General features: G+C 51.4%; 1 protein-coding gene across 1 annotated transcript in view; it reads left to right on the top strand.

Moving 5' to 3' along the window:
* Positions 1-12391: 12391 nt before the first annotated feature.
* Positions 12392-15691, top strand: part of CHST8 (carbohydrate sulfotransferase 8) — a 69841-nt gene continuing 66541 nt past the window's right edge. The window contains exons 1-2 of the mRNA XM_075536689.1: positions 12392-12436; positions 15076-15217. Of these exons, the coding sequence (XP_075392804.1) occupies positions 12392-12436; positions 15076-15217 (187 nt within the window). The remainder of the gene's footprint in view (positions 12437-15075; positions 15218-15691) is intronic.

Raw genomic sequence — 15691 nt, 5'->3', positions numbered from 1 at the left:
TTCCCAGAAACAACACTGAAAAGCCAAACTTGCTGACTCACTGCCGACCCTATAGGACAGGGCCCTATGAGTTTCCCCTGTGATTTTCCCAGACTGCAACTCTTCACTGGTGTAGAAAGCCCCAGTCTTTCTCCTGAGGAATAGCTGGTGGTTTTGAACTGCTGACCTTGAGGTTAGCAGGCCAGCATGAAACTACTGCACCACCAGAGCTCCCTCGTGGAGTTGTCAGTGGCTAAATATTTTTTAAAAAAACCATTTTATTTGGGACTCATACAACTCTTATCACAATCCATACATATATCAATTATATAAAGCACATCTGTACATTCTTTGCCCTCATCATTTTCAAAGCATTTGCTCTCCGCTTAAGCCCTTTGCATCAAGTCCTCTTTCCCCCCCTCCCTCCCCGCTCCCCCCTACCTCGTGAGCCCTTGATAATTTATAAATTATTATTTTGCCATATCTTGCCCTGTCCAGCGTCTCCCTTCACCCCTTTTCTGTTGTCCTTCCCCCAGGGAGGAGGTCACATGTAGATACTTGTAATTGGTTTCCTCTTTCCAACCCACTCACCCTCTACCCTCCCAGTATCGCCCCTCACACCCCTGGTCCTGAAGGTATGATCCGCCCTGGATTCCCTGTGCCTCCAGCTCCTATCTGCACCAGTGTACATCCTCTGCTCTATCCAGGGTAGAATTCGGATTATGATAGTTGGTGGGGAGGAAGCATTTAGGAACTGGAGGAAAGCTGTATTCTTCATCGGTGCTACATCGCACCCTGACTGACTCATCTCCTCCCCTAGACCCTTCTGCGAGGGCATCTCCAGCGGCTGACAAATGGGCTTTGGGTCTCCACTCTGCATTTCCCACTTCATTCACTACGGTAAGATTTTTTTCCCCCTGATGATGCCTTATACCTGATCCCTTTGACACCTTGTGATCGCACAGGCTGGTGTGCTTCTCAGTGGCTAAATTTTTACAAGTGGATCACCAGGTCTTTCTTCCAAGGCACCTCTAAGGTCAACTTGGATCTTCAGCCTTTACGTGAGGAGTCAAGCGCATTAAGTGCTTATACCATCCAGGGGCCACAGTTGGAGGAGAACTACCTCTGTGGGTTTCTGAGGCTGAAAATCTTTTCAGAAAGAGACAGCCTCATCCTTCTCCCATGGGGTGATTGGTGGGTTTGAACCACTGACCTTCTGGTTAGTGGCTTACTTACCCATGCTGGACGAAAGGCTAGGGCTCTGGGGACACAGAGGAGGGCCCCTTGTCTGGCCAGGGGGCTTTCAGAAGAAGGTGAGATGAGGCTGGGGTCAGAGCCAGCAGGGACTGGGTCCTTGGGAACGTTGTGCATCACACTGAGACATATGGGCTTGAGCCATTAGACAGCAAGGGATCCTCAGGTGGTTTGAGCAGTAGATACACTCCAGACCCCAGTGGCAGTGTAGGGAGCTTTCCAGGCAACAGGTGTGAAATCAGCTGCTTTGAGGGGTCTGCAGGCTAAGATGAGTTCAAATGAGCCTTCCCAACACCTTGTGGGGAGAGTGGGAGGAGGCATAGTGGGGTTAGTGGAATAGCGAAGACTTGAAGCCTAAGAAGACAGCCAGAAGGAGACCTGGGGCAGAGACTCAAGAAGGAGGGAGGCTCTCTTCTGTGTCTAGCCACTCATCAGAAGTTCCAGACCCCTCACAACTCTGCCCCCAGCCTGGTGGCCTGAGGGAGACCTGATTGTGCACGGACAGCACACCCCGAGGGCGGCTGCAGGGAGAATCCTGCTGTACGGGGGAGGGCATGCTTGTGGTAGCTGGCCTTGGAGCCAGCTTAGCAAGGCCAGCCTGCCCCCAGTGGGGCAGCTCAGGCATCTTCCCTCCTCCTTGCTCTTGCGATTCCTTCTTGGCTCATCATGCCCTGCTTGAGCACCTACTCTGTGCCAGGCACTGTTGGCAGCTGGAAACACAAAGATGAGTCCTCTGGGTCCTCCTGGTGCCAGCCGGGGGGAGAGGGAGGGATTCCCTGGAAGGGAGCCTCCTAGCTACTAGCTCCTCCAGAGCCTGGGAATTGCTGCTTGCAGCTTGGAGGCAGCAGCGCCCTGCCAGGGATCAGGCATTCCGGGTTTACTCACACACTCCTCCCTGTCTGTATTATACCCAACTCCCAATTTTGAGAAGTAAATATGCAATTTTCCCTCCCTGTAATTTCCCCTGCTGTGGTGGTGGCTGTCAGAGCAGCTGGGAAATGTAAGAGCTCTGTCCGTGCTTTCCAAAAGCACATGCGGGCTGGGTAGCCCCGAGTCGCTCTGCTGGGGAGCCACTCTCTCAGGGCTGTGCTGTCGGGGACCATTTAACCCAAAGAGCCCTGTCCTGCCCCTCTCCCATTGGCAGTGAGATGATGGCCAAGCAGCTGTGGTGTCCATGCGCACCTGGGTGTGTTTGTTGCAAGCATGTTACTGGATGGAGGAGGGCAGGTGAGGGCATTTGCTTTCACTTCCCTTCCGCCCGTTCCTTCGGAGATTATCCATCCGCACATCTCTCTAAGGAAAGGTCAGGACAGTCTCATAGAAGCTTTTGTTTGAGAGAAGCCATGGGAAAGGGGAGAGAGGCAGGAGCTGAGTCTGAGAGATCTGGGCAGATTGTGGTTTCCACGTCAGCGTGGTCTCTCTGGATCTTACTTTTGTCACCTGTAACATAGAGCACCTGAGCCGGAGCTAGGAGGCCCAGATGCCCCTTCAGGGAACAACACAGGGTCAACCGTAGGATTATGTGGCCAGCGACAGCAGATGGCCCACTCTCTGGTCTCTTGGAGATTCTGTGAACAGCCCCCACCCTTTTCTAAGGAAGGCAGAGACACCACGGTGCAGCCGTCTTGGGCTGCTGCCTGGCATTGGAGCAAACACCAGGCTGGAGCCAGAGCTCCCCGTCCAGGTGGCAGTGGGCCTGCGTCACCGCTGGGCTTCTCAGACCAGTTCTGCTTTGTCCTCTCCCCCTCATGGTGTGTGTGTGTGTGTGTGTGTGTGTGTGTGTGTGTGTGTGTGTGTGTGTGTGTGTGAGATTTTGTACTCTCTGTAACAAGCATCTAGCTCCTCAAGTCCCACGACAGCATGAGCTTTCTGAACACCAAGCCTGTGACCTACAGGAGCAAGGACTTGTATTTCCAGACACTGTCGGGGGAAGGTAGGAGCCCTGGTGGCATAGTGGTTACACGTTGGGTCAGCAGTTCAAAACCACCAGCTGCTCATCGGGAGGAAGCAGAGGCTGCCAGTTCTTGTAAAGGGTTACAGTCTTGGAATCCCACAGGAGCAATTCTACCCTGTCCTATAGGGTCACTATGAGTCAGAACAGACAGTGAGTGCGCTGTGGGAGAGTTAAATGGAATGCTTATATAGTACTCGCCATAGTGCCTGGAATGTTAAAACAAAAAGGAGAAAGAAAACAATACCCAATAAACAAAACATGACGAGTATCTGTTCTGTTTCTTTTCTTTCCCTTAAAAAATTTCCCATCCCAGACCCACGCTTTCCAATCTTGGCTTGAATCGAATGCAGCAAGTACAGGGGAGTGGAAAGTCTGGCCTTGCTGCGAAACTGAAGGTCCTGGCGGAGGCCTCTGGGGGCAGCCTTGCCCCCATGCCTGTCATTATCCATGGAACCTGCCATCCCTCTGAAAGGTGCCTTGCTGAAAAGAAATTGAGCATACAGATCCTCCTTTTTCATAATCACCCTCATATCCACCGGATAATTCATAAAAGAGCTGGAAGTATATTGAAATTCAATATTGTCTTAGTCCCAATCAATATTAATAATTGTTTGCATTTTAAAAGTGCAATTTGCAATTGAAAAATGCACAGAGATCAACCAGCAGTTGCTAACACATCAAATTTTCCTGTTAAAGGTATGGGTCCTTAGCTCTAAAATGCTTTTTAGAGAAGAGGGGCGGGTGCTGATCCATTTCCAGTGGTTATCTATTATTTACATGCAAAGCTTGAGAATGCACTTCCTTTCTGCACGAGCTTGAAAGGCCAGCACCGTTCATGTTTAAGTTCTCGATGCTTTGGAAGTTTTTATTCTGCCGCCATTACAGACTCCTATACAGTTGGAAGAAACTATACAGAAGCACCCCATGTACTCTTTGTACCCTGGGTCATAGCTTACAAAATGGGAGTAAAATTTTAAAACTTAGAGATTGACCTTGACAATGTCAAGATTCACATTTCCATCCCCTCAAGAATCCCTCATCCTATCTTTTCAAATTCTTAATTCTTAAATGAAAAAAGGTGACTATAGATATGATAGGGTCCCCCTGATGATGAAGAAATAGTTTTCATTAAATGGGGAATGGGTCAACTGGGTTCCGTGTTTATTGTTGTTAAGGTGCCATGGAGTCAGTTCCAACTCAGAGCCACCCTGTGTGCAACTGAAAGAAACACCACCTGGATTTCTACCGTCCTCACAATTGTTGTTACATTTAAGTTGCAGCCACTGTGTCAATCCATCTCATCAAAGGCCTTCCTCTTTTTCATTGTCCCACTACTTTACCAGTGTGATGCCCTTCTCCAGGGACTAATCTCTCCTGATAATATGCCCAAAGTACATGAGACAAAGTCTTCCCAGCCTCGAGTCTAAGGAGCATGCTGGCGGTCTTTCTGTCAGTCAGGAACCATCAATTTGTTCTTCAGCCGTTCATTCTTCTTCACCTGCACCGTCAGTCAAATGCATTGATTCGTCCACAGTCTTCTGCACTCAATGTCCACCCTGCCTGTGCTTCTGAGGCGATGGGGGTTCTTTAAAATGGTAGGAGGCGTGTTGTAGGAGCATCACCCCCAGAACCTAACTTCATCAAGGCATAATGCACACCAGGTTTAGCACAATGCCAGACAGACTCATCCTTTCTCCTAATTCTGATGCCAGCTGTCTTCCCTACCACACTCAGCTGCTCTACTGAGTTTGAGAATCCATCACAATGGCCACGCAGAACTCACGCGACTGTATGAAGAAGCTTCAAAAAGGTGTGGGTAAGTTCCACTTTTCCCCGAACTCTTTGAAGCCCCCTCATACTTGCAGGTAGGAGGTTCAAGCAAGTAACAAGGTATAAATTAGGATCAACACAGTTGATCATGATGTTAGAATCAAGATCAAGGCTACAAGGCAGGATCTGGGTCAGGAAGCACGTAGGCAGTCTTCCTCCTTCAGTACAGAATAACCCTCTCGGCTCCCCTTGACTGGGTAGCCTTTTTTTGGCCCCCTGAGAACAGGCTCTTCTCAGCTCCTTAAGCACAGATTTCTCTTGACACTGCGATCTGTCGCTGCTGGCTGGGCCATTGGGCCCTTTCTGGGCCTGGTTCCGTCTTCATTGGTACAGTTCTTTCCCCGTATTACAGCTCTTATAGAAAGTCCCGTTCGTGTCCTCGCTCTCGCTCTGTCTCTCTGAAAGACATCTTTGGACTTGGCTGCGTTAATACTTGTCAGTTGCAAGGCAGGGCACGCCCACTAAGGCTACAAACTGACCAGTGATAGGCCACAGACACCTTATTTACATAGTAGGCAAGAGTTCACTTCATTTGCTTAGTCTATCGACCAGCCCCACGGCCCCCAGTTTGATACCAATTACAGAGTTGGCTGCAGGCCAGAACCAGACACAAAATATGAAGGTGTTGTTTGTAGCTTGACCAAAAAGTGTCAATCCACCTGCACAAAAGTAACAAATCTGTTCAGGGAAAGCTTGTGGGGAAAGAATCTCCCAACCTGTTTTTCCAAAGAAGCAAGACAAAAGATCATTTCTGGGGACTCCTTCCACCACAGGTTCAAGCACAGCCCAGGGTCACCAGGTAGTAAGTTCCCCCAGGTAAGACTGCCTTCAGCAGCCAGGCCTCAGGGGAACATGGTTTTGCAGATCAGGAAAAAAAACACTTTACAGTTTGACATTTACCGTGGGGCTCTCTAACCAGGATAGAGTTGTCTTGAAGGGAACTAGTTTGGCGGGATTTGTTTGGTCCATAGACACCCAATCTATCTCTGGAATGCACTGCTTGGGACACATGCATTGGTGGGAGGCAGCTTTCTTGCAGCTGACGGCTGGCTGTGCATGGAGGCAGGTCAGGGACACCCTCACCAGAGGGCCACCTGGACGTATACAAATGAAATTAGCATGATGATGTTCTCTTTTCCAAGACGTGTTTCACACCAGAACTTCAGAACTTATCTACAGTGGGCATTTTGGATGGGTACGGATTCTGAGTGCCAAAAATTCAATCCTGAGAGTCCCACAGCTGGCTGGAGGACAGCCAGGTCCAGAATCTGGGCTCCTGACTTGGAGTCTGATGCCCACCCCACAGTATCCGTCCAGATCCTCTGCCCTTTGCACAACGGATGAAACACTGCCCGGTGCTGTGCCATCCTCACGGTAGTGCTTATGTTTGAGCCCATTGCTGCAGCCACTGTGTCAGTCCATCTCGTTGCGGGCCTTCCTTTTTTTCGCTGCCCCTCCACTTTAACAACATGTCCAATGTATGTCAGATGAAGCCTTGCCATGCTCGTCTCTGAGCACTCTGGCCGTACTTCTTCCAAGGTGGACTTGTTTGTCCTTTTGGCAGTACGTGGCACTTGGAATATTCTTCTTCAGCTCCATAATTCAAATGCATAAATTATTTTTCCTTCCTTATTCGGTGTCTAGCTTTCTCATGCATCTGATGTGTTTGAAAACACTGTGGGTTGGGTCAGGCGCACATTAGTCCTCAAAATAGTATCCTTGCTTGTCAATACTCAAAAGAGGTATTAGCATGTTTACCTAAAGCAATGTGTCTTTTGACCTCTTTTCTCCACCTTTCTTTTGATCTCTTGACTGATGTTTCCATGAGCATTGATTGTAGACCCATCATACAAAATTCTTGACAACTTCTGCTCAATATCGCCCTTGAATGAACTTTTGGCAAGTTTGCGTTCATTGATTTTAAAAAATATGATTTAGGTGAAAGTTTACAGAACAAATTAGTTTCCCATGTAACAGTTTATATAGATATTGATTTGTAACTTTAGTTGCAATCCTTCAGTGTTATGGCACCATTCCCCATTTCCATTTGGGGAATCTTCCTTCCTGTGTTTTGAGCTCTGTTTTTAGGCAAATGCTGCCATTTTGGTCTCCTGTGATTGATTGATTGATTGATTATTCTGAGAAGTACATTCCTCTTGAGTGTCACTGCTCACTTTATAGGCTGTCTGCTGTTCGACTTCACAGTTGTTCCTTGGGATGGGTTCACTTCTGGGTTTGGAGGGTGTCAATGGGCCACAGTCTCGGGGTTCCACTAGTCTGTATCAGAACAGGAAGTCTGGTCTTTTCCATGAGTTTGAATTTTGTTCTACAGTTTACTCACCATTTGTGGTCATTCTCAGGGTGGTTGGCAGTGTTAGCTGAGCACTATCTAGTTCTTCTGGTCTCTGGGTTGTGGAGGCTGTGGTTTGTATGGTTTGTTAGTCCTTGGGATCAGTGGTTTCTTTGAGTCTTTGGTTGGTTACACTCTTCTTACCTCTGGATGGGAAGAGACCAGTATTTGTACCGTAGATGGCCACTCTCTAGCTATTAAGACCCAGTCAGCACTCATCTCAGTAGGGTGTACAGCATTGTCTTGTAAACTATGTTATGCCAATTGACTTAATTGTCCTCCACTTTCCCTACATTCAAAATGTAATTTTGTTTCAGGGTTTCCTAGTGTTATATATCCTTGTGTTCTACTTTACCAAGCACGAAAGGACCATCCAGGGACTGGTCCTTTCTGATAACATGTCCAAAGTACATGAAATGAAGCCCAACCATCCACCCTTATAAGGCACATTCTGGCTATTCGTACTTTTTAATATAAGTTAGATCATGTAATATCCCACTTTCCTGCTTGACTTATCTCAACCTGTTTTCCAGGTTCATCCATTTGATGGCATGCATCAGAACATCACCTCTCTTTATAAATCAGTAGTACACGTGTGTATATGTCACATTTGGTCAGTCCATTCATCTCTTGTTCTGTTCTGTTTTATTGTGCTCTCACTGTCTTCAAGTTCATGCTGACTCATAGCAACTCATCAGAACAGGGTAGAACCGCCCTGGTGAGTTTCCAATACTGTAACTCTTTACAGTAGTAGAAAGCCTTGTCTTTCTCCTGAGAACCGGGCTGCTGGTTCAAACTGCTCACTTTTTGAATCGCAACCCAATGCATAACTATTACGCCTACACAGTCATATTAGCCCTCCAGCCCTATGACCTGAAGCCCAATACTGTGCACCTTTGGTGTGTGTGAGCTTAGCTGTTTGGCACCTTTTGGTTCTCTGGTGGTGCCTCACTTCCTGCCCCTTTCTTCCCCCTGGGTACTGGGCTACATTTCAGACCCTGTTCTGAGACAGACCCACTGTTCCCAGAAACATCAATGCCTTTTTAAAAATTCTAGGTTCATAGATGCCTCTCTCTGGATGGTCCCCAATGTGTCTATCTATTCATGGGGGCTCATTCAGATGCGCCAAGTGCATCGATCCCTTTCCCTGTGCCAGGCACTGTGTTGAGTGCTGGGAATACAAAGATGGGGAGAGGCGTGACACCACTCCCAAGGCCCCAAGAGTCACATATGGGCTCGCCAGTGCTCCACGCAGCGGGGGAAGGGCTGTCACAGATGTGGTATGCTAGCCTTTGACAGGGCAGGGTTAAGGAGGGATGCTGTTCCTCTTCCTAACCCGGAATCATTTAAGAGGTGGCACACTGGTACAAATGCCCAGAAAGACCTGTGATCCACTCCAATAGAGACGACAGGTTTGAAACCTCTAGGAGCCGGTTCTGCCCTGCCAAATGGGGTTGCTATATGTTAGAATTGACTGATGGAGCAGTGGTTACACGCTGGACTGCTAAGGTCAGCAGTTTGGAATCACCAGCCAGCTCCAAGGGAGAAAGATGGGACTTTCTACTCCCATAAAGTTACAGCCTCAGAAACTCACAGGGGCAGTTCTCCCCTGTCCTGTCGGGTCCCTATGAGTGGGAATTGAGTCAATGGCAGTGAGTTTGAGCTGCCCTGCTTGTAAACAGCAAAGCAGGGCCTTGTGGCTGGTGGCCTCCTGACCAGGCCTTCAATAGACCCCCTCACTGCAGCCCCTCACAGCGCCTCTCGGTGGAGCTCGGGCTGCGGTGTTCCTAAGCGGGCTGTTCGAGCCTGACTTATGCCTTGGCATCTGCTTGAGGGATTCCCCTTTCCCCCTTCTGGGGGCTGTAGGGGTTGCCACACCGCTCCAGACGGCGGGAGTGAGCTGTTTCTAGAAGTGGGCCTGGGGACGTCAGCACCTCGGTCAGCGCCTGTGGTTGGGAGCCTACGGTGGGTCAGCCCGCGGGCCGCTCTCTTCCGCGCGGAGCCCTGCAACTTCGTGCAGGTGCTTATGGAGCAGACTGGCTGCCACGAGAACGATTTTAACAAGCTGCAGGGTTTAATGAGCCGGAGTCAGGAAGAGCCCGATCTCCGATGCGAAGCGAGAGCCGCACACAGCAGCACGAGCCTGACGACACCGATGGAGGTGGCGTTCTCGGGGGACGGGGCCTCGGGCGGAGTTCTGGGAGTTCCCAAGACCGCGGCCAGCCGCCATCTGCGGCGCTGGCGAAGCCGGGCCTGCAGCCCCTTGGGCTGCTCCCCCCGCGGAGGGCGCACGGTGCCAGCATCAAGGTGGCCGCCCTGCTGGCTCCGCTCTCTCGAGTTGCCATAGCAGCCCTTCTCGCTGCTTTGCGGGAGCCCTGGGCACAGGGACGTCATTGTGCGCTTGCCGGTGCCAGAAGGGGACCCACTGGACAGACAACTTTTGTGGTCCCTGCGCGCCCTCGGCCTCCTGCTGCTCGGTGCATGTAGGGTGGGTCCCCGCAGCTAGAGGGGGATCCCCTGGGTACTGTGGGAGCTTCCAGGCCCTGGAACAGCTGCAGTCAAGCGTATCCTTGGAGCTGTGCGCCGGCCTGCCCATCGCCACCGGAGGTGCGTGTATTTTGGCAGAATTCCCAAGCCTTTGCTTGTGCCCTGAAGTGAATTTCCCAGAGACAATTTTTAAAAATCAAATAAATAAGATGGGCTGAATCTTTGGCTCTGTCCCCTGTCCCAAGAGGTGGTGACAAGATTAATTGGATTAAAAAAAAATTGGTGACGCCATTCAGGGCCAGAAGTCACAGGGGTGGGATGAGCTAGAGGTTGTGGAGAGGGCACAGTTCTATGAAAACCCAAGGGGCTGCTCATTTTTCCTGCCTTAACCCTCTCTCCCCTTGTCCCCCGCCCCAGGGGATTTGAATTGTCTTATTATCCGTCCATGTTGGCAGGAGTGCCAGAAGGAAGTACTTGTCTTGGAATGAGTGCGAGCAGGCTCTGTGAGTTGGGAATGACTTGATTCCAGGTGGGGCGGAGAGCTCTGGCCATGTTTAGAGAAAGGGCCCCTGTGTTTAGAGGGTCATAGCCCCCAGTCCTAGGCAATAGCTCCACTCACAGCATCTCTCTGCCAAAATCAACATCCAACTCCCTGCCATCAAGCTGATTCTGACTCATAGCAACCCTTTGGGACAGACAAGAATGGCCCTTCTGAATTTCCGAGGCTGTCAGTCATTGAGGGAGCAGAGAACCTGATGTTTCTCTCGAGGAGTGGCTGGTGGGTTCGAACTGCTGAACTTTGAGGTTAGCAGGGCAACTCATAACCCACTATGCCACTGAGGCTCCTTAGTATCTCCCTCCAAAAAACAAACAGACAGACCCACTGCTATCCAGTCGATGCTGACTTTCAGAGAGAACCTACAGGACAGCTGAAACCGCCCCTGTGGGTTTCTGAGGTTAATTCTTTATGGGAGTCGGAAGCCTTGTTTTCTCCATTGGTGCTGGTTGGTGGTTCTGAACTGCTGACCTTGCCATTAGAGGCCCAATGCCACCAGGCCTCCTAGCATCTCCCTACTGCCTTGAAAATGTCCTGGAGCTCTGACAGAACAGAACCTTGATAGCATAAGCGGGGTTCCCACAAACACATCCTGGAGTGAGTCTGGGGACTGCCCATCCCCTCCACCTTTGAGGCAAGGAGGATCATCTAGACCCCTTGCTGGGAGGCTCCTTCTGAGGTGCCACAGACCCAGCCAGCCGGCCACCAGTTGTCCAGGACAGGCAGGCTGCTTTTTGATGAAAGCAGCTTCGTGGCTTGGGAGAGGGCCTTGTCTCCGAAGGGGAGGGGAGGGCCTCTGAAGCTGATTGCAGCCTCCTGGCCTGGCTGCCATGCACTTGGGCAATGCTAGCCCGCTCCTGTGTCTAGGGTGGAGGGCTAGGTGGGGGCAGAACCAGGGACGAGTGGCACTGGCTGCAAGGTGGTCTGCTTTTCCATGGAGGAGTTTTGTACTAGCTGGGGCAGCAACAGCCTGGCCAGATGGAGGAAGAGATTCTCTTCTGCAGCACCCACAGGTGCAAACAACACAGTGATGGCAGGGGCTCGGGTCTCCTTTGTTCATCCACAAGGAGTCTTGGTGCCTCCATTTGGAGGCATTTTAGGAGCCATTTTACCAGGCCAGGAAAACGGTCTTCCTGACTTCTCCATCATGCCATGTCTTTTCACTCGTTTTGAAACATCTTGGTGTTGGAAGTCACCCTGGATCAAATTGGCCTCCTGGCCTCTGTCTAAGGAGCTCTGGTGACATAGTTGGGCTGCTAACCACAGCGTTAGTGGTTCAAACCCACCAGCTGCTCCTTGGGAGAAAGAGGAGGCTTTCTGTGCTATATAGATCTATATCCTTAGAAATCCACAGGGGCAGTTCTACGCTGCCTGAGATAGTTAAGGTTTATTGTGCCAAGCTGGCCGATAAAAACATGTGGGATTAATTGAAGGGCAGAGCGATAAATGACTCAATGAGTCTCACCTTTCTAGTTCTCAGGTCTCTTGCTCTCTGATGGTCAGACCAGGGTACTTCAGCTGGCAAGGCTTACTTCCTTTGAGACAGCCCTGAGGAGAAGCCACATGGACCTACCCCGATGCAGCCCTGGTGCTGGAGCAGCCGTGTGGAGACCCCTGCCAGCGCTGAGATGCTTCCATGCTCACTGATTTGGCTTTCTTCCTGCAGTCAGCATCATTGCATGTGTTTTGTAAGATTAAGGAGGACTTTGTAAATCGGTATAGGACATATGGGCTAATGCTGGACTTATGGGCTTGGGCAGCACTGGGTTGGGATGCTTTCTTAATGTACACTTACCCTTTATATAAAATTCTATCCTATATACATACGAGTTTCTGTGGCTTTGTTTCTCTAGTCTACCCAAACTAACACACTGTCCCATAGGACCATTGTACGTTAGAATCGACTTGATGGCAGTGAGTAGTTTTTTTTTCTTTCTTTCTTCTTTCTTTTTTTAGCTTCTCTCTGTCCTGGGAGGTGAGCATGGCTGCAACCAACGGGAGCAAGGGCTTGTGGGACCCCTCTGTGGTGTGATCTGTATGTATGTGTGTGAGTACACACAGCAGCAACTGCAGTACCAAGAAGTTCTTGGCTCCCTGCCCACGTACACAGGCAGTCTCACCCTGGCACCTTGGTGCGTAATGTCATTCTCACCCTTATCTCTCCTCTCTCTCCCTCCCAGCGGGCTTAGCCAACCGCTTGTGGGTGGACACCCTGACTCCTCTTCAGTCACCCACTCTTCCCTAGAGCTTCAGTCTGGCACCCGTGGGCCCAGGAGGGGCTCCCATGTGTTCAGAAGTGCTGGAGAGAAAACACGGGAGCAATGAGAGCCCTCCAGTGGGGCTGTGGCTCCGGGTATCTATGACCTTCCAAGAACAGAAAGCCCAGCCCCCAGGACAGCCTTATTCAAAGCAGCCAGGGAGGGCACGGCATGGACCCACATGAGGGGCACCAGGCTTTGAGCCCTTGGGGATAAATGGCTGCACATTGTTCTCCACGACAGCTTTGAACTCTGGATCAGCTTGGCGCACCTCTACCACAGCCGTACTGGACGTCGTGGGAGCCACCTGCTCTGCATGGCCCAGTGCGCCCACACTGGAGTGCACCCGCACCTTGAGGCCTGGGGCAGGTTAATTAAAGTTAACTGAGTGAAAAAATAATTACAGAGACTGCAGAGGGAAGAAACCCAAACCTGTAATTTAACACTCCTCAGCCCCTGAGCTTGTCTGAGGAACATGCTAGGCCTCACACTTTTTTCCCCCCCCTGGGCCTGGGAGGAAGGGGCTCCTCTCCCTATGACTTCCTCCTTGGGGCCAGCGGCTAGGGCTTCCTCCAGCCGTGTCCAGGTTATAGGTCAGGGCCAGGTCCTTGGCTGAACTCCTGCAGCCTCGTGGAGAGAGGCACACCTGGCCTGGAGATGTGTGGTCACAGAGGCCACTGGGGCTGCTCCCGGGCCTCAGCCTGGGGAGGGGACTTCACAGGGTTTCATGGGTAGACAGAGGGCGGTGTCCCTGGGCCAGTCGGGTTGGGTGAAGGTAAGGAGCCAGAATGGAGGTCTTTCTGAGAGGAAATGGATTGTAGGAACTTGCTACCTGTGAAGCCAGATGTCCCATACAGCCACAACTTCATGCCTCACTCCTCTCCCCACACACCATCCACTGCACACCCACAGCTTGTCCGAGTTGGGAGTCTCTGATGGGTGTTGAGATGGTACAGGCAGTTAAACACTAGTCTACTAACCAAAAGGTTGGTAGATCAAACTCACCCAGGGCACCCTGAATCCTCGGGCCTGGTGATCCAAAGCTAGAAGATCCCAGCCTCAAACACTCTTTGGGGCACAGATCTGCTCTGATGGACATGGGGTCACCAGGGATCACAATCAATTTGGTGGCAACTGCTATGCTTTTTTGAGGGGTAGGGTGGTGGCACAGTGGGCTAGGCATTGGGCCGCTAACCACAAGGTCAGCGGTTCAAACCCATAAGCTGCTCCTGAAGAAAAACAGAGCTTTAGACTCTTGGAAAGACTTACAGTCTTGGAAACCCATGGGGCCATTCTACCCTGTCCTATCTGGTGGTGGCAGGTCAGATTGATTGATGGCAATGAGTTTGGTTTGGGGGGATGACATTGGGATTTCTTTCTCTGCCCTTTAGGAGGGGTCCGGGTGGGAAGGCTGATAGTATACCCAGCCTCTGGGCCAGCATCTGAGGCAGGTCTGGCTCCTGCAGAAGGAGAGGGGCCTCAGTGGTCTGTCTGTGTGTCGGCTCCTGCTGGTGCATCTGTTCAGTGGTGTTTGGACCGCTCTCCCTGGCATGCGGCGAGTGGCCGAGTGAGGACTTTGGTGTGTACCTAAGAATCCTCTGGGGTGGGGAGGCTTGTTCTCAAGGCCTCCTGCTCCATGGAGTTCCTTGTCCCCAGCGTCCCCAGGAAGGCATCACTTTGGAGGTAGATCTAAGGGCCATTTGGAAGAACAAGGATCCAGTTCCTGCTTGTGTCCTAGGTGGGACTTGGGTGGAGTCTCAGCAAGCCTGGGCAAGTTTGTGATCTGGCCTTCCCCAGGCAGGGTCTGGCAAAGGTCCCTCTCTGTGGTTTTCTGAGAGCACAGACAGATCCAAGGGCCCTGCTGGTTATATGTATAGCCCAATGTTGGTCGTTCGTCGGGCTGCTAGCTGTCAAGGTCAGCAGTTTGGACCCACCAGCCACCCCGTGGGTGAAAAGGAGAGGCTGTCTGCTCCTGTACAGATCGACAGCCTCGGATGATTGAATTGTATGATTTGTGAATTACATGTCAATAAAACTTTTTGTTGTTGTTTAAGAGATGGACAGCCTCAGAAACCCCGGGGCTCAGTGGGCTGCTGTGAGTCAGAATCCCCTCAGTGGCAGTGGGTGGTAGGTACAGTTGACCTGTCAGGAAGCTGGATTCGCGACACAGGTGGTGACAAGACTATCCTTTGTTTCTTTGATAAGATCGAAGGGACACTTGACTCCAGAGGGATCCGTGTCAGACTTAGGTCATACGCAGGCTGGGGGCCCAGCCCAGCTGGGGACGCCCGGTGACTCCGTGGTGGACAGTCTTTCTCGTCCTCTCCCCTGTAGACTCTGCCTGATGGACGGCTGGTGTGGACAATGAGGGAAGGAGGTGCCGCCCACACCCCAGAGGTGACCTCAGAACGAGCACTGGAAGCCCCCGAGACCCGGCACCATGCGGCTGGCCTGCCTGTTCGCCTCCATCCTCCTGTTTGGAGCTGCGGGCCTGCTCCTCTTTATCAGCCTGCAGGACCCCACGGAGCTGGCTCCCCAGCAGGTGCCAGGTGAGCTCCCACCCTAGTCATGCCAAGGTGCAGGCTGGTGTGCCGGTGGTAAGGTCTGCTGGGTAAGGTGGTACGGTCTGCAGTCCACACTCTTCAGCACAGGCCTCCTGCTTGGAGGATAGTAGGCCAAGAGGGTGCTGAGACCCCCAGCAGTCAGAGGAGGGGGTCTGAGCTTCCTGCAGGTAGACAGTGCTGTGTCTGTAGTCAGACCCCCAGCCTCTGGGCTTAAGCGTTTGTCCCCCAGCTAGCAAGTTGTGTCAGGGCAGCCTGGGGGTGCTCTTTGGTGGGGAGCCAGCCATCTGTCCATTGGTGCTGCCTTTGGGTGAAACTCCAATTTAAGGAAGGGTTCAGCCAGATCTTGGCTCCTGTTCCACGTTGTGCAGGACACCTTCCTGAGAGCCTTGGTCCCCAAGGGTGACTCAGTTTCCCATCCCAGCCCTGAGGATCCCTGAGTTCAACATTTCTGGCCTGGAC

This window comes from Tenrec ecaudatus, chromosome 18 (assembly GCF_050624435.1).
Source record: "Tenrec ecaudatus isolate mTenEca1 chromosome 18, mTenEca1.hap1, whole genome shotgun sequence".
Taxonomy (NCBI): Eukaryota; Metazoa; Chordata; class Mammalia; order Afrosoricida; family Tenrecidae; genus Tenrec; species Tenrec ecaudatus.
Note: the sequence above shows the minus strand (reverse complement) of the source record. Positions and strands in the feature narration are given on the sequence as shown.